The following is a 27,033-nucleotide window of genomic DNA, read 5'->3' on the forward strand; positions in this document are numbered from 1 at the left end:
CCAAAATTTTGGAAACATTAATTATCAGAGATCCCTCTTTACATCCTAGGCCACCTGTAAACGCCCATAGAAGGCACACCACCTAGGTAAGACTTTAGTTTCACGCCCTTGTTTTACTTATCATTGTATTGTATTTGTGTGTGTTGTTACAAAGTTTTTTGTAACGTAAATAAATAATAATGAAGATGTCTCAGTGACTGAGACGAAATATTGGAAGCATTAAAATTAGTTTTAATCCTTTCTCAGTGCTAATAATATTCCATTAAACCTCCAACATGAATTTTTCACAGCACTTAAGCCTCAACACACAGATGTCAGAGTCATATAAATAGGAATAATAATTATTATTCCTATTTATAAATAATGATCCTTATCTCTACTGGTCAGTGTGTTCCTTTAAGGCAATCAAAGATTTTGCAGAGGGCAGAACATGCTGTAAAATTAGTGTAATATGTTGAGAAGATATACTACACCACTTTTGCAATATCCTCTGAATTAACTGTCCACCACTGCCCCCTAAATCCCTAGCCTCATCAATTTCTTGCAGTGCACTTACATCTACGCAATACACAGCTTAGTTTTTTTTTTTCTCTCCCATTCTGAAGTGTATAACTTTACGCTTTGACATGGTGAATTGGCTGCTGCTATCCTTTAGCCAAACTGCCACACTACTTAGATCATGCTGCAGAATCTCTAGATAATTCTTCATTAAATAGCTTTCCCCAGTTTAGCATCAGCAAACAACTGGATATGTCCCTCAAATCATTCAATTATAACTGATATACAAACTGAACAGCAGTGGCCTCATGTACAGAGCCTTGTGGAACAGCAATGATCTGCCTTCAATTTCATTCAACTCTAATGTACTACTCTCTCTCTCTCTGCTTGTCTATCAATCATCAACCTCTTATACATGTCACCAACTGCATGTCTATCCCCATTAATCCAACTAATATAACAGAACACCATGCAATCTTGTCAAATGCCTTTGCAGTTAATTTGAGAGGATCATGATATAGCATTTGTCAAGTATCTGTAAAATCTGTAATTTTATCAAAGTAGCTGTAATTTAATTAAAGTAATTAAATTTTTTAATTACTTTAATTAAATGAATTTAAATTTAATTTAATTACTTTGTAAGTATTTGGTTTATAATATGAAACCATTATTTTGACCCCCTCCCCCTCTTGTGACTGACCAGTGCTGAGATGAACAGTCTGGTGAAGGGTCCTATCATTTCTGTAGCACTTTTCCATAATGCAAACACAGGCGGATATCTCATTTTGGCCATTGGATTAGATGAGACATCAGCCTAAACATCTCCAGTTCATCCAACTTTATTATATCAATCCCTATCAGATCAGTCGCTGCACTATCTTGACCTGAAGATGAGATATCCTTGTAAAGTGATCATTCAATAATTCAACTATTTCTTCTGTTATCTCTTTTACCATCAGAGTTCATCCTTCCATAATCATTCTTTGATCACCAAGTAGTGAAAGAACTTTTGGGATTTCCATTGGCTTACTCAACTAATTTCTTTTAATACTGGATTTTGCCTTTAGGGTCAAAGCTGTGTAACTGAGAGGAGATCTCCACATAGCCTTTAAAGGAATGCAGAGAACCGACCAGAGCTTCTGACCTAATGTCCAATCCTCACCTTCTTGTGGTGCACCCTGCTGGGTATCTACCTGGATACTGAACGAACGAGGATGGGCTGGCAATGGGATTTAGCCGACCAAATTGTATTCTTATTGGTTAAACCAAAATAAAAAATGATGGTGCAACATGACAAAATTTCATGCGGGCTGGGGCATCACCCAGTTAAACAAGCCCCCCCGTTGTTTTCCAACAGGGGGGCCTTGTTTAATCGAATCTACATTACCAAAGTTAGAGATTGGTACTATCAACATAAGAAGCCTGAATGACAAAGAAATGGAGCTAGCTGAGGAATTAGATGAGTACCAGATCAACATAATAGGGGCGACTGAAACAAAAAAGACAAAAACGGGCGAGATCTTTCTGAGCAATAAATACAAAATGTTATATTCAGGCAATGACAATCAAGGAAAAAAAGGAGTAGCCATAGTATTCAACACAAAATACGAGGCTAATCTTCTTGAATGGCAGGCAGTCTCAAGTAGAGTGATGTGGGCAAATATGAGAATGGGGAACTGGACAATGAGACTTATTTGTGCCTATGGTCCCACAGAAGGTTCTACTAAGGTCGAAGTGGAGGAATTTTCTGATGCTTTAGAAAAAGCAACTGACAGAATGAAAAAGGAAAAGTTGGTCCTTGTTGGGGATCTGAATAGCAGAGTAGGAAATGATTGTCAGACATACAAAAATATTTTGGGAAAATTTGGAGAAAAGAGAAAGCTAATAATAATGGTAAATACATGTTGGATTTCTGCTCAGGACATGGACTGGTTATTACTAACACTATGTTCCAACATAAAAATATGCACAAATTCACGTAGAAAGAAGAAGCAAGGAATAAAGTCTCATTGACTATGTTATTGTTGATAGTGATGTTTTCTCCCTGGTGCTGGACACCAGAGTGTACAGAGGATTTGAAACTGGAAGTGATCACTATTTAGTCTTGAGGAGGATAAAATTGAATTTCATATTGAAAAGAATAACATTTAAGAAAGTTTTAAGGCGAATAAAAGTTGAGCGGCTCTCAGATGTGAACTGTAGACTAAAATACACAAAGATTATTGAAGAAAAAATGAAAAAAAATGAAGAAATATGAGTTTGAGAACAGGAACCAAACCTTGGAGATTCAGTGGCAAGCCTTGAAGAAAACCCTGATTGATTCACCCAGAGAGGCATGTGGTGAGGTTGTCTGCAAGGATAGAAAAAGCAGGACTCCATGGTGGACACAGGAAGTTAAAGAGGCAGTGAAGGAAAAGAAGAAATCATATCAAAAGTTCCTGGCAAATAAGTCAGCTTTTGCTCTTAGAGAATACAGAGACAAATGTAAGAAAGCGAAACACTGTGTAAAACTAGATAAACAAAAGTCATGGGAGGACTTTGGCAAGAACACAGAAAATAAATATCAAGAAGGTGGTAAGATATTCTGGAGGTTGTTGAAAAAGATTGGAAATGGAGGAAAGAGTGCTGTAAAAGAAGTTAGAGATGATAAAGGTGACATGAAAACAGGACAAAAAGATATCCTTGAAGTATTGAGTAATTACTTTGAAAAATTGCTAAATGAAACAAGCAGTGATGACAGCACAGTGGTAAAAAACACTCAACAGGCATACAGTCAGGAATACATATCCATACTTGAAGTAGAAAAAGCCATCAAAGTCTTGAAATGTGGAAACGCAGCAGGAGTAGATGATATTCGACCAGAAATGCTGAAGTATGGTGGTATAAAAGTAAAACACTCGACCAAAGACTAGAGACCACAGATATGAGAGTCCTGAGAAATATTAGAGGCATGATTGGCAATATCATATTAAAAACGATGATATTAGGAAAGAACTTGACATTGTCAGTATCCAGGAATGCGTTAGCAGAGCTTATCTCAGGTAGTATGGTCAATTAAACAGAATGGGCGAGGAAAGATTAACAAAACAAGTGTTCTCTGCCAGGTTGGCAGGAAAACGACCCAGAGGAAGACCAAGATATAGGTGGATTGATACGGTATAATGTGCCTTAGACGATACAAATATAAGATCTGATAATGATAATATTGGAGTCTTGACAAGTAATAGACTGATTTGGAGGAAAATTGTAGATAGGAAGTTAGTAATTATGTAAATTTTTCATGTAGTACTAGCATATCCTGTACACCCCTTGAGGGTACATGTCAGGAATTTGATGGTGATGATACTATGCTAGTCATGCTAGGTTCTTCCCTGTGTTTTGTTGCACTTATTATTCTAATTATTACCATTATGGTAATAATTAGAATAATAGAATAATACACATTCTCTCAGGGGACCCTGTAACCCCTAGAGAGCGCTTCCCCTGGGTGGCGGATAGGGGAGCCCACCATGTGTGTGTGTGTGTGTGTGTGTGTGTGTGTGTGTGTGTGTGTGTGTGTGTATATATATATATGGTGGGGTGGTCCGAATATACTGAATAAGGACTCGTGGACCAACAGGGCCATAAGGGGCAATTATCTTGATTGTAAGGGAAGCGGCACTCCCATGGACCCCTAGCTGGATCTATCCTCTCCTTCTTCTACTTTGAGGAAGACCCACTTACTTTAATCTTTCCTATAAGGCCTTATCAGCCAACTCTTCTTACTTTATGACCCTTGTGCTATTAGAGTACTCGAGGGCCATGGGGTCTTTTCATTTCTAGCCTTACAACTATGTCCTCTCTATAAACCTTACTATATTTCTTCTATAATCTACCCTTTCCCCTTCAATATACCCTATTCCTCCTATGGGTTTAAATTCGGAAGAAGGCGAGTTCAGAAGCCTTAAGGTAGCAGCCCTACCACTGAACTATTCCATCGTCAGGCTAGTCCCCTGACATGGAGAACATAACCATACTTGTAAGCTGACAGAAAAAGACAATCGGATTGAATCTATGGGAAACGACCCTGGAATGGAAAAGGGAAAACGAAAATGGAAACGACAAAATATAATACACATAGCAAACTGGAATGTAAGAGGAATAGCATATAAAGAAATAGAATTAGACCAGTTATTAAATGAAAGAAATTTTAAAATAGCAGTAATCACTGAAACAAAAAAGAAATTAAAAGGAACTATGAGAACTGAAAATTTTAATGTGATATACAGTGGAGTCGACAGAGACCAAAGAGCACAAGCAGGAGTCATGATTTGGATTCATAACTCCCTTTCAAAACAGTTAAAACATTATAAATTATGGAATGAAAGAATAATAGAAGCTAGAATAAAAATAGATAGAGGCTATTTAACAATAATTGGTTTATATGCCCCAGAAGAAGGAAGAGAACAGGATAATATTGATTTTTATAATCAGCTACAAAACATATATAATAAAATAAATAAAAATGATTACATAATTTTAGCAGGAGACTTAAATGCAAGAATTGGAAACACGAAAATTAATAATAATATAGGAATACATGGAGAACACACTCTAAACAGAAATGGTAAAAAAATTGATTGACTTTGTAGTTTATAATCACCTAAAAATAACAAATTCCTCCTATAAACATAAAGACATACATAAATATACTTGGGCAGCAAGAGGATGGAAATCAATATTAGATTACTTCATATTAAATGAAAAGACATCAAAATTTTCACTAGATGTTAGAGTTCACAGAGGATAAGAAATAAGCAGTGACCACTTCCTTGTTAAAATAAAATTAAGATTACCACCTAAATGGCTACAAGTAACAAGAACAGAAAGAAAAATTGAAACATTTGTTTATAAAACTAGACTATTGAATGACACAAATGTACAATGGCTATATGAACAAAGAATTAACCAGTATCTAGATAAAATAAAACAAAATGAAGAAATAGAAATAGAATGGCTTAATATAAAAACGATACTAAATGCAGCAGCAAATGAAAGCTTAGGAAAGACCAAAAAATTCGATAAAAGAAAAAAACTGAAGATCTGGGATGATACAATCAAAGAAATAATCAAAAAGAAAAAAGAAGCCTATCACAAATGGTTAAGCAGTAAAAGATTAGAAGATGAAATAGAATATAAAAGAATAAGAGCCGTAGCTAAAAGAGAAGTCAGAAAAAGACATAGAGAATCGTGGAATAAATTTGTTTCTAATTTAGAACATGATTTATATAAAATAAGACCCAATGTATATAAGATTTTGAAACACCTAAATGCAGATACCAAAGAAAACATAAAATTAAACACTGAATTGAAATTAGAAGAATTTCTAAATTACTACACAGAACTGTGGACAGACAAATATTTTAAAAAAGACAACTGGCAAACAATTAACGAACATGAAAAGGAAATAACTGAAGAAGAATTAGAAATCAGCCTGAAAGAAACAAGAAACGGAAAATCACCTGGAGAAGATAAGCTAGGTTCAGAACTATATAAATACGCAGGAACAAGATTCAAAGGAAGACTCTTATTATTTTTAAATAAAATTTACTCAACTGGTATCTCCCCCAATAGAATGGAAAAAAGCAATTGTGATTCCTATCTTTAAGAAAGGTAATAGAGATGACCCTAAAAACTATAGAGGTATCAGTATACTAAATTCATGTTACAAAATATACAGCAGAATCTTAAATAACAAACTAATGAAATATTCCGAAAACTTTATTCTAGAGGTACAAAATGGATTTAGAAAAGGACGATCATGTATAGACCCAGCCTTCTATCTAAAATTAATAATAGAGAAAAGAAGAGAATATAATTTAGAAACACATATTGCATTTATTGACTTTGAAAAAGCATTTGACAAAGTTAAAAGAAACATATTATTTAACATATTAAAAGAAAGACGAATACCAAATAATATCCTAAAAGCTGTCACAAGTATATATGAAAATAATCAAATACAAATAAGATTAAATCATGAGCTATCATATACAAGAGAGATAAACCAAGGGGTCTGACAGGGATGTTCCCTCTCAGCAACTCTTTTTAATATCTACTTAAATGAAATAATAATAAAATGGAGTAAAAATTTACATCAAGGAATTAAACTTTCACCTACAGTTAACTTAAACACTCTCCTCTTTGCAGACAACCAAATAATAATTACAAATTCTGAAGATAACTTACAGAAAGCTATTTTAAATCTAAATGAGATATCCAAAGATTATGGTATGATAATATCAATGGAAAAATCAAAAACTATGGCCTTCAAAGGACAAGATCCAGCAAGAACTAAAATAGTATTAGATAACAAGATCTTAGAACAGGTGAATTCATTTAACTACCTAGGATGTATGATCACTTATGAAAATAAAAAAGATATAAACATAAAAATTGCAAAATATTTAAAAATAACAGGAGTAATTAACTCTATATTTAAACCAAACCTAGTTCAAAAACAAACCAGGCCAAAAGTATACAATACATTAGCCCTACCGGTCTTAATGTATGGAAGCGAAATCTGGACAAAACAAAAAGACAAACAAAGATTAACAACAGCAGAAATGAAGTTTATGAGAAAAACTGCAAAGTATACCCTATTTGATCACAAAAGAAACGAAGATATTATGATAGAATTAAACCAAGAACCAGTAATTGAAAAAATTAAAAAATATAAACATAGATGGATGGAACACGTCCAAAGAATGAAAACAGAAAGATTACCAAACCAAGCCTTAAAGTACAAGCCATTAGGAAAAAGAAAACCAGGACGTCCTCTTAAACGATGACTTCTAAGGCCGGAACACTTTCTCATACTAGGCCTAAATCCTTGATATGTATGATGATGATGATGACCATTATGTGTGTTGAAATCTATGGAAGAACATTTAGAAAATAGACAATATTCTTAATGATATTTTTAAATTTCATTCTCCAAGGCAAATAAAGATGTCAAAATGTTGCTAATTTTTTGTCTGCAAAAATTTTTAAAATGCAAAAATTCATCAAGATTGATGGACTCCAATAAAATTGCAGTTATCAAGTCGGTTCTTGCAGACTGCAGATTAACTATATGGAATCTATTGTGTAATCAGGAAATACAGCTGAATAAACCTACTGCAAAGGATTTCTGAAATTTTATTATTATTTAGTGACACCTCCAAGGAGTTCGAAGACTCATTGAGGGAGGACACTTACCTACAAAGTCTGTCTCCACCACTATATCAAACCTCTACTACCATTATCATCTACATCAACACCATCTACTGCTCACCACCACCATTAGCATTTTTTGTCTGAAAATTGCGTGTGTTCTGAAGGGCTGATTTGTCTGTATTCGGGATGAAAAACCCGAGTTCCTGGGAGAAAAAACCCTGCTACCTCCGTATCAGATCAGCTAACTCACCTTCAATTGAAAAAAAATCCAGATTCCTACAGCATGACGAGAATCGAACTTAGACCTTTTCCAATCAAAGGGCGTAACATACCATGTACTGTAGTGAGAACCTAATGCTTAGGTTCTCACTACAGTACATTTATTAGCAAATTTCGTTTAGCAAGAAAATCTACTAAGCTACATAAAACTGAACAAGGAAACTTAATTATATTCTTTGGAGAAAGTAGAATATATGACAGGAGAGGTAGAGAAATCATTTCTTGAAATACATTCAATGTCTGAAAAATTTCAAGTTGAATTGTCTGGAATGCCATAGGGAAAACCAGAACGTGAACAGGATAGCATTAATTCAAGTAGGTATAAAATAAGATTTTTGGACAGTAACCACTGAAAGTATCAGTAACCTTCCACATTCCTCGGTGTCTAGTAACAATTTAAGAAAATGTAGAGATTCTGAAATTAAAATTCTCAACTATTTTCATCATTTGGTATCTGAAAATTCACTTGAGAATGTTACAGAAGCTATTCTTAATGAATGGTATGAAATTAAAGTATTATGTATATCCATATAAGCAGTATAATCATAACATTTGGATTGGGAAAAAAATGCCTTTCTATTGCCAGTCTGGAGACCAAAGTGTTAACCCCACCAACAGACCTACCTTAGTTTGAGTAGTAAGCAACTTAAGAGAAATCATATTACTCAAAAGACTCCAAGGAAATTTCATCAGATAACCCTTTTGAACAAAGACCCAAAACCAGATAATGGTTTCCAAAAACACATAAATGGAAAAATCAGAGATGCTACCTGGAATGTTGGGAGTATGACACAAAGAACTAGATGCAGAATTAAAGAAGTCAAAATTTGATTTAACAATAATCACTGAAACAAAAAAAAAATTAAGAGGAACAAAAGAATCGGTACATTATATACAGATATATTGCAGATTTGGAAGAGAAGAGAGAGAGAGCTAGATCAGGATTAATGATATGGATAAAGAAAGATTGAAAAGCAAATATACAAAATTACAACTACTGAAGCGAAAGTTCATTAGAAACAAGAATAAAAACTAAAAGAGGTCATTTAACAATTATAGGAGCATATGCCCCAGTAGAAAGTGAAGAATTTTATGTCATTACAGGATATATTAGATAAAATAAACCCAAATGATTTTATATTATGTTGAAAAATTTTTCATTTGGTTATACTATAAATTAAAGATGCCAAGAAATTATATCCTTGGTTTAATTCTTTATCCAAGTGTAAGCAAACAAAGTTTGCATGCGAAGTAAATTCACGACTGGACAACTAGCATATAGAGGCTAATGACTTCACATTACTTGCCTTAGTATCCCATAATGCAAAGCACACATCCTTCGGACATGTATAATACTGTGCATTATGGGAAGTGGAAAAACTTTCAACATCTCTAATCCAGAGTACTTTAGTAATAAGTTGTATCATCTTTTAGATATTTGTATACATAAATATGATTTCTGCATTACTTTAACCTTGGTATCATTTCTGGGTCTGGCTCCCACTAATGAGACCCCAATAAAGGTTGAAACCGGTCTGGGTAGTGACCCTTCCCATAATGCATAGTATTATACATGTACATCATTAGCCTATATATACAAGTTGCCCAGTCGTGAAGTTATTTCTTGGAATCTTTAATTTATAATTTTATATTATGGATTTGAGAGCTGGAATAGAAATAAAACACTTGATCAAATAGAGACCACTCATATGAGAGTTCCAAGAAAGATTAGGGGAATGAACAGATGGTATTAATGGTAGTTATATTAAAAACAAGGATATTAGGAAAGTGCTTGACATCAATACCATTCAGGAATGTGTTAGAGCTAATCTCGGGTGATATGGTCACTTAAACAGAATTAGCAATTTCACGCGTTGTTACACTTTTTGGACATCCTTCACGTGGATCATCTTCAAGGCCACGTTTAAACTCAGCAGTCCATTTCTTAATTGTCAAAAACAAAAGAGAAGAGTGCCCAAAAGCTTTTATGAACTTCAAATGAATTTCTTTTGGTGTTAAACCTTCTTTTACAAAGAATTTTATAACAGCACGATACTCAATTTTATCCATTTCAAGTGATACAGACAACACTTTTGCTTCAGACAGCTGTATAAAAAAAAAATACTTGATATAATGACTTGCAATTTCACATGGATGCTTATGACAGATGTACCAACTTAGGAAAAAAAAAAAAAAAAAAAATTGTGCCCATAGCATTGCCATCTATGATCGAGGCCGAGTACTTTTGAGACCACCCTCATATGTCAGGAATTTGATGATAATATCTGTTTATCTGTTTAGTAAAAAAATTGATTATATGATAATGGCACTTTTTTTTTTTTTTTATATGGTAAAGTGTATTATATTCTTGTGTTCTTTTGCATGTCTTTGCTAATCAGCACTGTACTTACCTATCGTAATCACCCTTTCTCCACATTTTTTTTACTTCTGATTACAATGTTTTGTATAAGCACATTTTGCTTTCTGCTATCATCCCCTCATTCCATGTGTTCATGGATAAATTTTGCTGCATTTATAAACCTTGCAATACACATGCAGGGCTCTAGAAATAAAACTTAAATCTACTAGTCATAAAAAATAATTTTACTTGTCCAATACCTTGGGTAAGAAAAATTTCACTCTATATTGTTACAGATGATATTTTAAAAAAACTAATTTTATTATCAATGACAAAATGAAGCAATACATTCTTACTACACATTACACGTAATCATACAGAAATACTCTTTCTTTTAATGTGCATTTAAAATTTACATAAGGACTTCATATGGCCTCTAGTATGTCTTTACTTGTTTGCAAAATACCACTTACTACTGATTTATCTGGAAAAAATCTTGCAAAGAAGGACCATTCATATGTATCATCAATAAGTCAATCAGGGTGGAGGGATTAATTGATGACATCAACTTCCCTTTTATAAGATTCATATGACTAAAACCTCATTCACATGATGTACTTGCTTATATAATGGCTACAATTTCGAGCGGTTTTGATTCATCGTTCTTTCAAAAAGGTTTTGTATGTTTAAACACTTCCCTAAAACTTTGAACTTGCACCACTCTTTTACCAAATTTGTTGCAACTGATTCTTCATTATCATCAAAATATTTCCTGAAATGTTTATCCAAAATCTTAATTTCTTTTTTTACCAAAATCTTCCAGATCTTCAGGCATGGTTAAATGTATTGAATATTGAGAAAGCTTCAGCAATTCCTGATTCATTTTCAATAAATCTTTTTATCGAATACTTTATTCCTTCATCTATTACTCCCCCCCTCAATTCAACATTCAAATAGCTCTCTGCAATTATCTGAATACAATTATATACACCTACACTATTTATGTAATCTAAAAATTTCCTCTGTAAAGATTATCGAGTTTCTCTCATTTCTTTTTGGGCATTCAAGGTATTGTCCACATGGTATTTTGTTTCACTTATTAGTAAGTTTTCCCTTTGAAAAATCAGTAACAGTTGTCTGAATAAAGTTAAAAAATCTAAGAAAAATTGAATTCATCTTGCAAAGCAGTATGTCTTCATTTTATTTAACAAGTCTTTTGATATTGCAGCATCACCACTGCAGTGCTCCCACTCTATCAGACACCCACCATACCGAATGCAGATACTTTAACTTCAGGATTTTTGTTTGTAACATGCCTGCTACTTTTCTCAGTTTTTTTAATATTGTTTCAATGAGAGAAACAAAGGGACATCTTTAAAAGAATTTTAAACAGCCAAATTATGTGTAATACAAGGCTCCCTCGTGAGTCCATGGACTCCCTAGAGGTGTCATGTAATAATATAATACAATGTGTTGATATAAGATCTGGCACATCTCTCTTTAATCTAGCCATTGTTCTTTTCCCTCAGCACGTTTCCTGCTCCATCTATTCCAATGCATACTAACCAATTACCAGTCTTCCATGACAAGAATCACTTATTCATTTCTCTCTCTAATGTATCAAAGTACCCAGCAGCTGTTGAGTTTTGAAGCCAATTATGGAAACAAATGCCTCTTTCAGTTTCTGATTTTTATTTATATATCTTGTATATAATATAAGATATGCAGATGATATTGTGCTTATGAGAGAAACAGAGGAAGGTTTGCAAAGAATTTTGAATAGACTGAACAGGGTTGGAAATGAGAGATATAAAATGAAAATAAACATTCAAAAGACAAAAGTGATGAAGATTCCAAGGAAAGGAAATGATGGGATGGAAATCACTTTGAATGGACAAAGAATAGAGAATGAAAAAAGTTTTGAATACCTTGGGAGTTGGATAACAGTAGATCTAATTATGAAATTAAGAACAGAATTAAAAAAGCAAAAGCAGCATTTTTCCAAATATACCACATATTAGGAAACAGAAATCTGAACAAAAAGTTAAAAGTAAGAATCCTCAACACAATGATCTCAATGATCTGGCACGTGGAGACATATGGATGTGAGACCTGAATGATCAATAAGGAGATGACTGACCAATTGAATGCGTTTGAAATGTGGTGCTTGAGAAAAATGGATCAAAAGTGACTTTGTGGCTAGCATCCAAAGAAGAAAAATAGTGTTTGCAGGACTTTTGATAAGGGATTCTTCTAGAGAACTCCCCAGAATAGTATTGCAGGGGATGGTGGAGGGAAGGAGAGGAAGAGGAAGACAACATCAAAGACTGGACGGGCAAGTCTTACAGAAGCGAGAGATAGAGAGGCATGGAAGAGAACTGTTCATCAGCTGCAACCCTCTTAAAAGAGGAGGCCACAGGACTAGATTAAATTAGATCTAGTATAAAGCATAAAGTTGTTTCTTGCAGGCTACTCTATCATGCTCCAATCACAATTTGAAGTCCAATATATTCAGATTGGGACTTCCAGATGGCTAATCAGATGGTGATATCGAGCACATTTGCCTCCAACCGTTGTGTGCAGGGACTGAGTCTGTTTGAAGGTCCACTGCCTACCGTGAAACGAGGTTTTGTTCAGTAGCCATACCACAGGTCCCAGCATAGTGTCTTGGTGCATTTTAGCAAAGGTTTTGATCCATTTCTCACAGAAATGCAACTTGGATAGCTTCTGCTACATCATCCCTTGCCAAACCATCATTGACATGGGGTGATGACCTCTCTAAATCCTGGGTGCTAGGCATGTGCTGTGCGAACACCTGGAGCATATGCCTGATTGTTTTGGCAGTTAAATGACTCTTCAATGGTGAAGATCTGCTCATATGTGAAGAGGATATGTCTGTTGTTCGCATACCACTGAAGTGACTTTGATTTTATCACTCTCTGCCATATTAGTTGTGGTGTTGGGAAGTGTCCAGTAGAATGATAGGTTCTCACCCCCAGGTCATCAATCAGTATATGTGACACTGTTCTCTGTGAAATGTTCATCTCTTGTGACATCACTTTCTGCATATTCAGAGAATTATGGTGGAGGCATGTCTTCACAGCCCTCACAAACTGTTGCATTAATAAAGAACAAGCCTAATGCAGGCCAACCATGCTGCATTTAGCCTGTTCTTTGGCAGTCAGATACGTTTTCTCTATTGTTATAATGGTTAATAGTCTGATACACAAACATCCTACTAATCCCAAGTGTTTTTAGCGTGTTGAAAATAACAGCTTGCTACATTCCAACTTTGTGAAGTGCTATTACAGCTACAGTTCTCATAATCAGCCCACGGCATGCTAACTCATACAGCTAGACATCTCTCTCTCTACTGATAAATATGCAAATGTTGACTGCACATAGTGCCACTAATGGAATTAGGCTTGAGCAATTTCTGTGTTCAGTGCAGAAGTTGTAATAGTATTTATGGCAAGACTGTCTATATTAAAAATAATAACTATAATTTAATTCAAATGAATTCATGATATGAAAAATATGCTTGCTTTGCTTGAAGTACGTGAGATTTATTATTTTCAAGTAAGGCGCCACAACAACTTACAATGGCAGCTCATTTTTACTGCTTCATGACTGAAATGAAACCAGAAGTATGACATGTAAGGAGAATGTGTGGAGTGAGAAGAACACTGTATGATATGGCTGGGAGAGAAACGAGAGGATTTTTGGAATTCGATATTGGATATTACAAAGTCTTTCATACAGAAAGAAATATGTTTAAAAGTTATCAATTGTGTTATGACAATGAAGACAGAACAGCTGTTAGGGGAAGACGTATGGCAGGTTAGGATTTTATTGTTTGTTTTATTAATTAAATACAGATGCTATCCACTAGTTGGAAATAACCATTCTTTAGTAAATTCGTTGGCAGCTGCCCATGATCAAATAGCTTGACAATGAATGAGATGATGTTTTAAAATAAAAAAAAAAATGCAAATGCAAAGAATAATATACTGAATTGAATACATTTAGAAGGACACTGAAAATCCACTTGCCACTTGTCTCTGATAACTTGCCAGTGGCAAGTAGGCAGCGGATTTCTGGAACCTAGCAGATATGTATAATGAATCATCACTTTTGTGTGTGTGTGTGTGTGTGTGTGTGTGTGTGTGTGTGTGTGTGTGTGTTAAAGATACCAAGTTATTTTAAATATAAACCTGGTTTTTTACTCCATTTCCCAAGTAAGCAAACAGACAAGTCAGTCAAGTTTGCACCTGCAAGTGTTGCAAGTCTAGCTGACCCTGCACGTAGTGCAAGTCCAAGGCGACTCGTGATAAAGGTAGAATAAGCTCTGATCACCATTCTTAATATTTACCCTTAATGCAAAGCACATCTCCTGGAGGAGATGTATGATGCTATGTATTAAAGGCAAAGGGCCACTACCCAGACCGGTTTCAACCTTTATTGAGGTCTCATCAGTGGGAGTCAGGCTAAGAAATACTAAGTTTTAAGTAATCCAGAGCTTATAAATATTTTACCAACACAAGTTACCATAAGGTGCTTTGACCTTATTAAATAAAAATCTCAGGATGAGAGATAGATGTAGAAAGTTTTTTACCTTGGGTATAATATATGTTAAAGATACCAAGTTATTTTAAATATAAACCTGATTTTGTGCTCCATTTCCCAAGTAAGCAAACAGACAAGTCAGTCAAGTTTGCACCTGCAAGTGTTGCAAGTCTAGCTGACCTTGCACATAGTGCAAGTCCAAGGCAACTCATGGTAAAGGTAGAATAAGCTCTGATCACTATTCTTAATATTTACCCTTAATGCAAAGCACATTTCCTGGAGGTATGTATGATGCTATGTATTAAAGGCAAGCTCCAGGAGATGTGCTTTGCATTAAGGGTAAATATTAAGAATAGTGATCAGAGATTATTCTACCTTTACCACGAGTCACCTTGGACTTGCACTACGTGCAGGGTCAGCTAGACTTGCAACACTTGCAGGCGCAAACTTGACTGACTTGTCTGTTTGCTTACTTGGGAAATGGAGTAAAAAATCAGGTTTATATTTAAAATAAATAACTTGGTATTTTTAACATATATTATACCCAAGGTAAAAAACTTTCTACATCTAACTCTCATCCTGAGATTTTTATTTAATAAGGTCAAAGCACCATATGGTAACTTGTGTTGGTAAAATATTTATAAGCTCTGTATTACTTAAAACTTAATATTTCTTAGCCTAGCTCCCACTGATGAGACCTCAATAAAGGTCGAAACCAGTCTGGGTAGTGGTCCCTTGCCTTTAATACATAGCATCATACATCTCCTCCAGGAGATGTGCTTTGCATTAAGGGTAAATATTACGAATAGTGATCAGAGATTATTCTACCTTTACCATGAGTTGCCTTGGACTTGCACTACGTGCAGGGTCAGCTAAACTTGCAACACTTGCAGGCGCAAACTTGACTGACTTGTCTGTTTGCTTATTTGGGAAATGGAGTAAAAAACCAGGTTTATATTTAAAATAACTTGGTATCTTTAACATATATTATACCCAAGGTAAAAAACTTTCTACATATATATATATATATATATATAAATAGATAAGATATTAATTTTATAAACTAGTCACACAGAGAAACAAGTGAAACTGATACATGCAGTATATTAAATGTATAAAAAAATCATCACCATAAAATATTAACTCATTAGATTAGAAACTTTAGGATTTTGAATACTAGGACAGAAAACTTTAGAAATGAGGTCACTCTCCTATTTTGAATGCATGAAGCATCACATGACTTCCCTTTGCTTATTATTGTGAACAAGTGGGACTCCCCTGAAATGTCAAAGGTTTCTGGAATGCACCTAATAAGTAGAATTTATTTTCAGGGAATGTAAGCCGATGCTTTCAGCTTGTGTGCCACTAAGCCAGCAGCACTTGCACCCTTCAGGAGCAAATATTCTTTTCTGTTCTTTCCTAATCTAGGCTAAATGTATCTGATCATGCAAGTTTTAATTCATTTACTAATTGGTCAATCTTTTGCAAAATGCTTTCATTTTACGGTTAACTCTCACAATAGCAAACACAGAGGAATGTTTGGAGTGGGTAATTTGTTGTACTGAATGTCATTGAGTACAGCATTGCACTTATATCATTTTGAGGACTTTTCATTACTTTTTGTTGCAGTGAGTAAATCTGTTGGTGGGGTTTATTATTACTTGCATTAAATCTTCATTAAATTCCTGATATGTATGTATCCTAAAGGGATGTACATACACTAAGCCATCTTGGTCTTTTTCCATCTTGCCATCAAATGCCTGCTTTGCTAATTTTTCCTTTTCCATTCTGCTTAAGTGATACTACCTAAGATTAGCTCTGCTCACACATTCCTGAATGCTAATAACCTTGAGTTCCTAATATCTTCATTTTAAATATGATTCTGCCATTGATACCATCAATTCACTTCCCTTAATTTTTCTCAGAACTAACATATCTGTGGTCAAGTTAAAACTGTTCTGAGCATTAATCAGAATACTAGCAGTTTATACACTGCTAGTATTCTGATTAATTTTTCTCTTATTTTATCAAATTTATTCATTTAACTCATCGCCATACCAGCTTTGCTAATTTTGTCTATTCCCATATTTAATTTGCCATCTTCACTAAAAATTGTGCCTAAACAGCTAAAATGTTTTACTTGTTCTATAGGTTCTCTGTTGAGAATGAAGTTTTCTATTCCTGTTTGTTTGGTCTTTTTATTACTGATTTTCATGTCATATTTGTAATAACAAGTTATGGAGGCCTACAAACTTGTAGGACTCCATAACTTATTTAAGATTTAAATTCAATTAAAGTTCTACATGTTGCTGTATCTGTAACTTAATATTGCTTATTCAGAGCTTCCTTGCTAGCAGCAAATACAAAGAATTTTTTTTTCCACTGCTCTTTCTAAAGATATATTCAGAAAGAACATAACTTTTAAAAGAAAAATGTTTCCTTTTACAATAAATCAAAGATTTAAATGGATAACTTTGTTTGAAACACTCTTCTGTTATGGGTAATAAATTAAACACATATAGTGCTTTCTTCTTATACAAAAAAACAGAAGTTGTGCAGTTTCATCTAGCAAATCTGAAGTATAATTTTATGGATAAATTAATTTTCAACCACAATGCAACCTATTTTTGTCTAGTTTGGACAACAAAGGACCTAGAGAAAATATATGAGATTTTCTCTAGGTCCATGCTGACTACTGAGAAACTGATTTGTTTCTCAGTAGTCACTATAAAATAATGAGTATTTAGCTCATTTCTACAAGCAACAATATGGGAATTGCGAAATAATGCTGGCACAAGTGAATTTTCTGCCTACCAGTAGGTTATGATTACCATGAATTATCCTCTTTTATTGATATAACTAGTAAATTTATCATGTGCTTCTTTCATCTGTGTCTTAAAGCTGATTTAGAATATGAATTAGACTTAACACTTCTGTCAATACAAAAGTTATGACACACACCACTCAAATAATGTATTATATATAACTTACAAGAGCATGCTGAGCGAAAGCTGATTCTTCTGGTCCAAGAGAACTGATATATTTTTGTTTCAGTTAGATGGATGCTGATCTTTAAGATGGAAGATTTCAGTGTATCCATCTAACTGGCATTGATCACAATAGGGCAATCCAAAAGAACAAAGAATCTGACACATACTGGCATAATGGAGATGTCTTATTTTGGAGAGAAACTGATTTGTTTATACGTGTGTGTGTGTGTAAGTACACACACACACATCTTTATTCCAATTTCTAAACTTCAAGTTGATGACATTATTACAGACTAAATTAACATCAAGCGAGGAGTAAGGCAAGGATGTATGCTGTCACCTCTTCTTTTTAACATCTACTCAGAAGCCATATTTCAATAAGTCTTGGAAGGAAGAAAGGAAGGGATTAGTTTAAATGGTGAAATCATCAGTAACATCCGATATGCCGATGATACAGCTCTTCTGGCTGACAATATTCAGGATCTTCAAAATCTTTTGGAGCTAATAAATGCAGAGAGTGAAAAAATGGAATTAAAAATAAATATCACCAAAACTAAATTCATGGTCATAAGTAAGAAACCAATTCTTAATTTAGCACTTTCTTTAAATAGGAAACAAATAGAAAGAGTGGCAAAGTTTAAATATCTCGGATGCTGGTTAAATGAAGATTGCAATCCAGAAATGGAAATAAAAGTTAGAATTGAAATGGCAAGAAAAAATTTTCTCTTGATGAAATCAACACTGTGTAACTGCAGTTTAAACTTAGAGCTTAGAGTATGCATGGTTAAATGCTATGTATGGTCTGTACTGCTGTACAGTGCAGAAACTTGGACCTTGAAGACAACATCAATAAAAAGACTTGAAGCCTTTGAGATGTGGTTATACAGACGAATGTTAAAAATCCCATGGACAGCAAAAACGTCCAATCAGGAAGTACTGAAACAAATGGGGAAATCACGCGAACTTTTAGATACCATAAAAAGAAGGAAAACTGCATATCTTGGTCACCTACTTCGTAATGAAAAATATAAGATACTTCAATTGATTATAAAAGGGAAGATAAATGGAAGAAGAGGACAAGGAAGACGAAGAAAATCTTGGCTGGCAGATATCAGACAGTGGACTGGTATGAACTCTGAGAGACTGCTCAGAATAGCTGAGAATTGCTCAAAATTTGCCAAGGTGGTCGCCGACCTCCGATAGGAGATGGCACTCAAAGAAGAAGAAACTGGACAAAATCTGATTTGAATGAAATTTACAGATTAGCAACATGCTCACAGATACATCAGTGTATTCAATTCTTCATATGTACCATCATCAAATAGTGTACAGGATACAATGACTACTACATAATTTTTTCCCCGTTATTACTGCCTTCCCATTGACAATCTCACCCACCAAATTAATCTGTTGTCAGATCTATAAGTTACTATTAATGACATCAATCCAAGTTGATCTTGTCTTTCTTTGGGTCTTTTACCTGGCATCAAATGTGTTTAATAACCTTTCCTCCCCTATTCTGCTTAAGTGACCAATTTTGTTGAGTTCTTTCTGTTAGCTTCATTTTTGATATGATTTGCCTTTCATAACATCTGTTCAATTTATAATTTTTCTATGAATCTCATATCTGTGGTCTAATCTTTGATCAAATATTTGATATAATTAAAATGATTTTTTTCTTCTTTTTCACAGCAAGTCAATCCATTCTTCAATTTTTATCTTTTGTTTCACAATTGAAAGAACTTATCATCATCAAATTTCTGATATGTACTCTCATAATTAAACATAATTACGACAGTACTACATGAAAAAGTTACACCATTACTAACTTCTGATCAACAATTTTTCTTTAAATTAATCTGTTATCTGTCAAGATTCCAATATTACCAGATCTTATATTTCTGTATTTTAAGGCACTTTTTACTGTATCAGTCCATCTACATTTTGGTCTTCCTCTGGGTCTTTTCCCTGTCAACTGGAAAAGAACACTTATTTTGCTAATCCTTCCTCTCCCATTCTGTTTAATTAAAAGAATTTTGCATTCATAAGTTGAACGGCTTGTTTGGTTGAACAATTCATGATGAGCAAGAGGAAAGGGGATTGTGTCCTTAAAAGACTAAATTCTCTAGTCGTGAAGGTTCTATAGAAATTTCTTATATTAAGAACATTAAGTATTGTTGATTAGAGCATTTTTGAGTCTAGCAAGTATTTTGCATATATACCATCTTTTATTCAAATCCCAATTCATAGAAAATATATAAATCATAAAATTAATTTTGAAATTCTTACTTTGCTTGCAGAAATCTTTCTTTATTATATTTTGGTAATTTGGATCTTCCATAACATCTTCCAACAGAACCTGCACTATCTGATGGAGCCAGAGTAAAATTCAGCAGGTGATTCCAATTTGCTTTCTTTGAATGTTGATTCGAAACAGAATCCACTCCATTAGACCCAGGCTGTGCTATCTACAAACAACAAAAGGCATATCTTCAGTATAAAAACAGAGAAGGAATAAACAACTTTATGGAGTTGTTTAATGACTAGTATATAATATATTTTACCTAATGTATTAATCTGCTTGTTTGCTCTAATCAGATAAGACTTGTAAAGCATGTGATTTCCACTAGGATTACAGCCAGAGCCAAAGAAAAGTTTACACATCTCTTCAGATATGAATCCTTGTTCAAAATATCTTGAAGTCCCCTGCCACAGTTGCAATTATAAGAGAAATAACTGCATGTGTATTTTAAAAATATGGAATGTTATGTTTGAGTCACTACAGCTTTTCTTTAAACAATGTTCATGTAAGCCATGTTGTTATTTCAGTCTCAATAGTCTATTCTGCACATGCAGCAACATACAACTGATTTGCAATTGTAAGCATGAAAATATGCAAGAAAGTAACATATAATAACATAAAATAACCAATGATCTGGAAAGTTGTAGGAATGTAAGCTGCTTACACAAATACAATGCACTCTTCACAGGTGAACTGGACAGAATGGGAGAGAGCGAGAGAGAGAGAAGAAGCAACCCTATTGCATAAAGCCAATAAACCCTTCTTTTACTAGCTAGACCATCACCTGGGATAATAAGGATAGTGTGAATGGCTTAGACGATGAGTAATGAAAAATATGCTGCAGTCTCCAAACTCGATGTGCACAGAGAGAAAACAATTAAGTACAATTTGCCAAGGTAATATCTTCAAAATGATTTGTATCAACTCCTAATGGAGAATGCTCAAGTGACAGTCTACAAGAGCTAGAGAAAGCAAAGGAAACAATGAAATGGAGCACCCCAAAGAAATGAGGAGAAACTCACCATACCTGAGAAACTAAATGTCATTTAATTTTTTAATGATACTTGTGACATAATGATTAGAAATATATACACGTTAACACAAGAATAATGTTTAATTTGCCAAATATTTTGGTCTGAATATTACAGAACATCTGCAGTGGCTACACAGGAATAGTTTTAAAAAACAAAGTGGAATACGAACAATTGATCATTCACACATAGAACGATCTGCGTGATGTCATATCACGAAGTATTAGAAGAGTAAACATTTTTAATGTCATAATTAAAGATATTAATTCAGAAATTCATATAATAATCTTAAATAACATTAGACTAATATAGGAAATTTACAAACAAACAAAAAAAAAAATGTTATCCTGATTAAACTTTCCCAAAATTTTGATATAGATATAGTGATTACGATTCAAGTTAGGATGTTGAAGTAAGGCCTCCACACTTCCTTTAAATAAACGTTCAAATTTGTAGCGACATCTGTGTAGGAGGAGAGAGTCTTGGACCAAAATATGTTGTGGCGTGTTTCTAATCCATGCTGAGCTAATCCAGATTTCTCAGGTTTGTTGTGTTGAATTGATGACTGATGCTCTTGAATTCTTTTTTCTATAGAACGTCCAGTTTGTCCAAAGTAGGAAAGATTACAATTACAAGGAACTTGATACACACCAGGTAGAGACAAGGTTGAGCGTTTATCTTTAGATGAAGGAAAATAGGTGAATAATTTGTTAATAGGAGTATAAGTGGCTGTTAAATCATATTTCTTCAGAATTCTTGAAATTGGTTCTGAAATCCTGGAAATCTAAGGAATGGGAATTCACGTATTGAATTTTTGCTGATCTGTGTTGGATTGTAAGAACTGAATACTCCGAATTCCAATTCCTTACATTTCCGGGATTTCAGAACCAATTTCAAGAATTCTGAAGAAATATGATTTAACAGCCACTTATACACCTATTTTTCTTCATCTAAAGATAAACACTCAACCTTGTCTCTACCAGGTGTGTATCAAGTTCCTTGTAATCTTTCCTACTTTGGACAAACTGGATGTTCTATAGAAAAAAGAATTCAAGAGCATCAGTCATCAATTCAACACAACAAACCTGAGAAATCTGGATTAGCTCAGCATGGATTAGAAACAAGCCACAACATCCTTTGGTCCAAGACTCTCCTCTTAAACAGATGTCGCTACAAATTTGAACGTTTATTTAAAGAAAGTGTGGAGGCCTTACTTCAACATCCTAACTTGAATCGTAATCACTATATCTATATCAAAAATTTGGGAAAGTTTAATCAGGATAACACATTATTTTTTTTTTTTGTAAATTTCCTATATTAGTCTAATGTTATTTAAGATTATTATATGAATTTCTGAATTAATATCTTTAATTATGACTTTAAAAATGTTTACTCTTCTAATACTTAGCAATATGATATCACGCAGCTGGTTCTATGTGTGAATGATCAATTGTTCGTATTCCACTTTGTTTTTTAAAAAACTATTCCTGTGTAGCCACTGAAGATGGTCTGTAATATTCAGACCAAAATATTTGGCAAATTAAACATTATTCTTGTGTTAATGTGTATATATTTCTAAATGTCGTTTAGTTTCTCAGGTATGGTGAGTTTCTTGATTCTAGATTAAACAGAAATGGAAATCAAACATAATATAACAGATGGGATATTCTGAATGCTTGGCCTTTTTGTGAATTAAAGCATTCAAATGTACAGCAGTGACCATAATTCATATCAAATTAATTTTTTATCTTGATCTATTGATCTAATAACTAATAATAAAGTAACTTTATACCTTTGATCTATTGGAAACTTAATTTTTTTTTTATTAAGTTTCGAATAGTTATAAAATGATTTTGTTTAATTACATTGCCATCTTATGAGATCTTTTTTTTTACTGCTAACATTAATCCAAATAGTGAGGGATCCCCCCCCCCTCCAAGTTACTGGTGCTTGAGAGCTGTTATATTTGCAAAAATGAAAGATCCTACAGCAACAATTTTCTAATTTTTGTTCTAATTTTCTGTTCATTTTTCTATATATTTGCAATATAAGATGCATTCCCCCCCCCCTCTTTTCTAAGATGATCCAAAATTTGTATCATTGATTTTAGAGAAATAAAGTTTGTTTTGAATGGTTTTAACTTTCACTGGGCATAATTTAGGATTGGAATTTCATTCACAAGGAAGAAATTATTCTAGTATGGTTCTTAACAACAAAGTTTAGTAACATATCCATTCTCCAGCCAAATGGCTGCGGATTCGAATCCCACTGTGGGTATGGATGTTTGGATTGTCTGTGAAAAATACTAGTGGTGGTGGGCAGTAGATGGCATTGGTGTGGTGGAGACGGAGGGCTGTAGAGTGGGTGCCTCCCTCGATGAGTTTTTGGACTCCCTGAAGGTGTCAGTAATAATAATAATATAATCAGAAAAATTTATAAATAATCAAATAAAATAAAATAAAACCTTACAGAAAAAGTCACAATTTATAATAGTCTCAAATAAGTACAAGTTCAATAGCATAAAATCTAACATGAGGATTTCACAATATTTTTTTGCTTATGATTATGCACTGATCAGATATGGGACTCCCATTAGCATTGCAAAGAGGACCTAGTATCTGATGAAAAAACAGCAATTTGGAACAGCTGCCAGGTCAGTGAAATCTTAATCAAAAGCATCAATAAAAGCCAAATATATATGACACAGAGTTGCTACCTGAGCTATCATGCTAAAGAGTGTATTCTTGTAAGTCTTATTAACTTTGCCTTTGACACTGTTTTAAGTTTCTGAAGTAAGTGATTTTGCTATTTGGCTGTAAAAAGACACTGGATACTTATCCTGTCTGTTAATAGTTTAATTTCTCTTTCAGTAAGTTTTGGATTTACTTTTCCTATGTTCTAACTGATGTATATGCTATCAGACATAGTAATGTGTTCAAGTATGATTATGTGGTTCTTAATCTGTATTCCGCCGGTGAAAGATGTGTCACATGACACAGTTCTGAGTGTAATTGAGTACTCTGAATAAAAATGTCGAGGGAATTATTTCGGTTATAACTTAACAATTAACAATATTGGAAGAAAAGATTTCAAGTTACTTTCCTTCCTTAAATACACACAATTATGACTGGATACAAAATTCATTTGGCACAGTTAATACATCCAGTTACGAATTTTCGTTACAAGAAGAACAGTTAGTTATCTTGTCAACGGATCATACTCTAACAATGAAATTCTCTGAAATAACTCTTGAGGAATTTTGGATTTTTGTCTAAGCCGAATACCCAGCTCTCTCCACAAGAGCACTGAAAATTTTCTTACAGTTTTGAACATCACATTTGTGTGAGCTCGGTTTCTCAATATTAACTCATATGAAAACTAAAAAGCGTGAAAGACTTACTAATATAGACAAAGAGATGAAGGTAGCTATATCACATATTAGACCTGATATTGCTGAAACCTGCAAAAGCCGACAAACTCAAGTATCCTATTAATATAAGTTCCATTTTTATAAAATGGCAAGTCCATGCATGTGTTTATTGTTAGTTTTATGATCCTAATGTTTTTGGTGTTCCCCAAATTTTTCTTATAATCAAAAGTGTTCTGTGACTTTGAAAAGGTTAAGGAGACTTAGATGCTGATTATGGTGGCAGGTCTTTGGAATGAACCTTAAGAACAGGTTGAAGATTTGTGGGTTACAGAAACTGGTTGATAGGCAGAAAAGGGGTGATATGATTGAGACATTCAAATTACTGAAGGGTTTTACAAGATTAATTCAGAGGAAATTTTTCAGAACAGGTGTGGTGGTGGGAGGATTAAGGTCCATCCATGGAAACTGGGTAAGATGTAATTAGCAAGTGTTAGAACTAGGTTTTTTGCTTAGAGAATGGTGGTGAACGAGTGGAATAAGTTGCTAGAGCCTGTTGTGGATGCCATGACCATGAATGAGTTCAAAGCAAAGTATGATAGATACTGCACAAATGCTAAATAGTTCTTGACATGCTGTTTAGGGCTTCACTCGATGAGTCTAAGGACTCCTTGGAGTTGCCCATAATAATAATAATCATTCATGTTTTTGTTTAATGAAGGAACCAAACATACCGGGTTATGACAGAGATCTGGACTACTGTGCATTGATTTGGTCATTGAACTTTCTCAGGGATGTCGAAGTATTGACAAGGATTCATAGGTGAATGAGAAAAATGGTGACAAGTTCGTGGAATACTCCCTATGTCTATCCACAAACCTTCAGTCTATTCCCTATGAGAATAGACTGAAGGTTTGTGGATTTCAAAGCTTAGCCAACAGATGATAAAAAAGGAATATCATATAAACATAAGAGTTACTAATAGGATTTTGCAGAATAGATACTAATGAAATAGATTTGCCAGAAGGTGTTTCATTGTGTCAGTAATATTACTGACACAATAAAAGTTAGCAGTGGTTAGCGTATCTGCTCTCCAGCCAAAAGGCTGTGGGTTCGAATCCTGCCGTGGGCATGGATATTTGTGATTGTCTGTGGAAAGTGGTGGTCGGTGGTAGATGGCTTTAGTGTAGTTGCAGTCAGTTGGTGGATTGAGTGGAGACAATTGTAGAGCAAGCGCCCTCCCTCGATGTGTCCTTGGAGGTGTTAAATAATAAATAATAATATTACTGTGAGTCCTCTTCTATTTTGATACACTGGACTTCACTGAAATATCCATTTCAATGGAGTCTAGTGTATCAGTTCTACAAATACCAGTTCTATAAATTTGTAGACCTGGTTAGCAAAGTTTACGTATCTACTTTCCATTCAACAGGCTGCAGCTCTGAATCCCACCACAGGCATATGGATGCTGCAAATGTCTTCAGGTGAAGGATGAATTTCATCACTCACTGTGTGACTATTGTCTCTTATTTATTGGAAGCCTGAAGTAAGCTTCAAACAGTTTCATGTTTGGTCTCTGTAGTGAGGTTTCCAGACTATGAAAAAAAAATTTTTTTTTTTTTAAATTCTTGCCCATCCACAGTACTAACGTCCTGTAAGTTTCCTACTTTTTTGTGGATAAGTCAGACTTGCACTACTTGCAGGTGCAAACTTGACTTACTTGTCTGTTTGCTTACTTGGGAAAAGGATTAAAACCTAGCTTATAAAATTGCTTGGTATCTTTAACATAGTATACCCAAGTTAAAAAACTTTTTACATACATATATATATATATATATTCTATTTTCTTAAAAATTTTTATATCAGGAAATTGATGAAAATTAAAAAAATTTTTTTACTACCACCATCCACAAAAAAGTTGTACACCTATAGTACATTAGCACTGTGGATAGGCAAAGGAATCTTTTTGTATTTTTATTAATCACACACACACATCCCTTGATATATGCGGTTAATTAATCCTCGATGGACACCACATATAACAAAACCACATTATTCAATGTTAAGAATTAATGGGAATAATTATAATGAATCCTGCAAAATATAAAAATTTAAACATCATTTATTTTTTAAGGTGACATGTATTTATATATTTTATTTATACATATTTGTTACATAAAAACTTATCTAAATATTTATTTTTTTATAAAAAAAACTTATCTGACGTAAACTGAACAGTGGTAGCTTTTTTTTCTCCTCCATGATTTCGCGATAACAAGCAATTTGTTTATCTAAACCGTGACTAACGTTCATGCTTCTCTCTACATTTGGGTCTATCTCTAGTATAAGTTATTTTGCCTCCTCAATTGTCCTAAACAATTCTTCAAGTTCTTTGATAGTGATTTCTTTAGATACATCTTCCATTTCTTCACTTTCCTATTTTT

At 33.9% G+C, this 27,033-nt stretch overlaps 1 protein-coding gene across 1 annotated transcript in view; it reads right to left on the minus strand.

The window, feature by feature from the left end:
* The window catches only part of LOC150107787 (E3 ubiquitin-protein ligase RNF10), a 280,258-nt gene that overhangs the window by 199,330 nt on the left and 53,895 nt on the right, over positions 1 to 27,033 (minus strand). Inside the window, exon 3 of the mRNA XM_090392188.1 lies at positions 20,179 to 20,357. Within this exon, the coding sequence (XP_090248314.1) occupies positions 20,179 to 20,357 (179 nt within the window). The remainder of the gene's footprint in view (positions 1 to 20,178; positions 20,358 to 27,033) is intronic.

The sequence above is a fragment of the Typopeltis vanoorti genome, chromosome 4 (assembly GCF_054136105.1).
Source record: "Typopeltis vanoorti isolate ZY-2024b chromosome 4, IOZ_Tvanoo_1.0, whole genome shotgun sequence".
Classification (NCBI taxonomy): domain Eukaryota; kingdom Metazoa; phylum Arthropoda; class Arachnida; order Uropygi; family Thelyphonidae; genus Typopeltis; species Typopeltis vanoorti.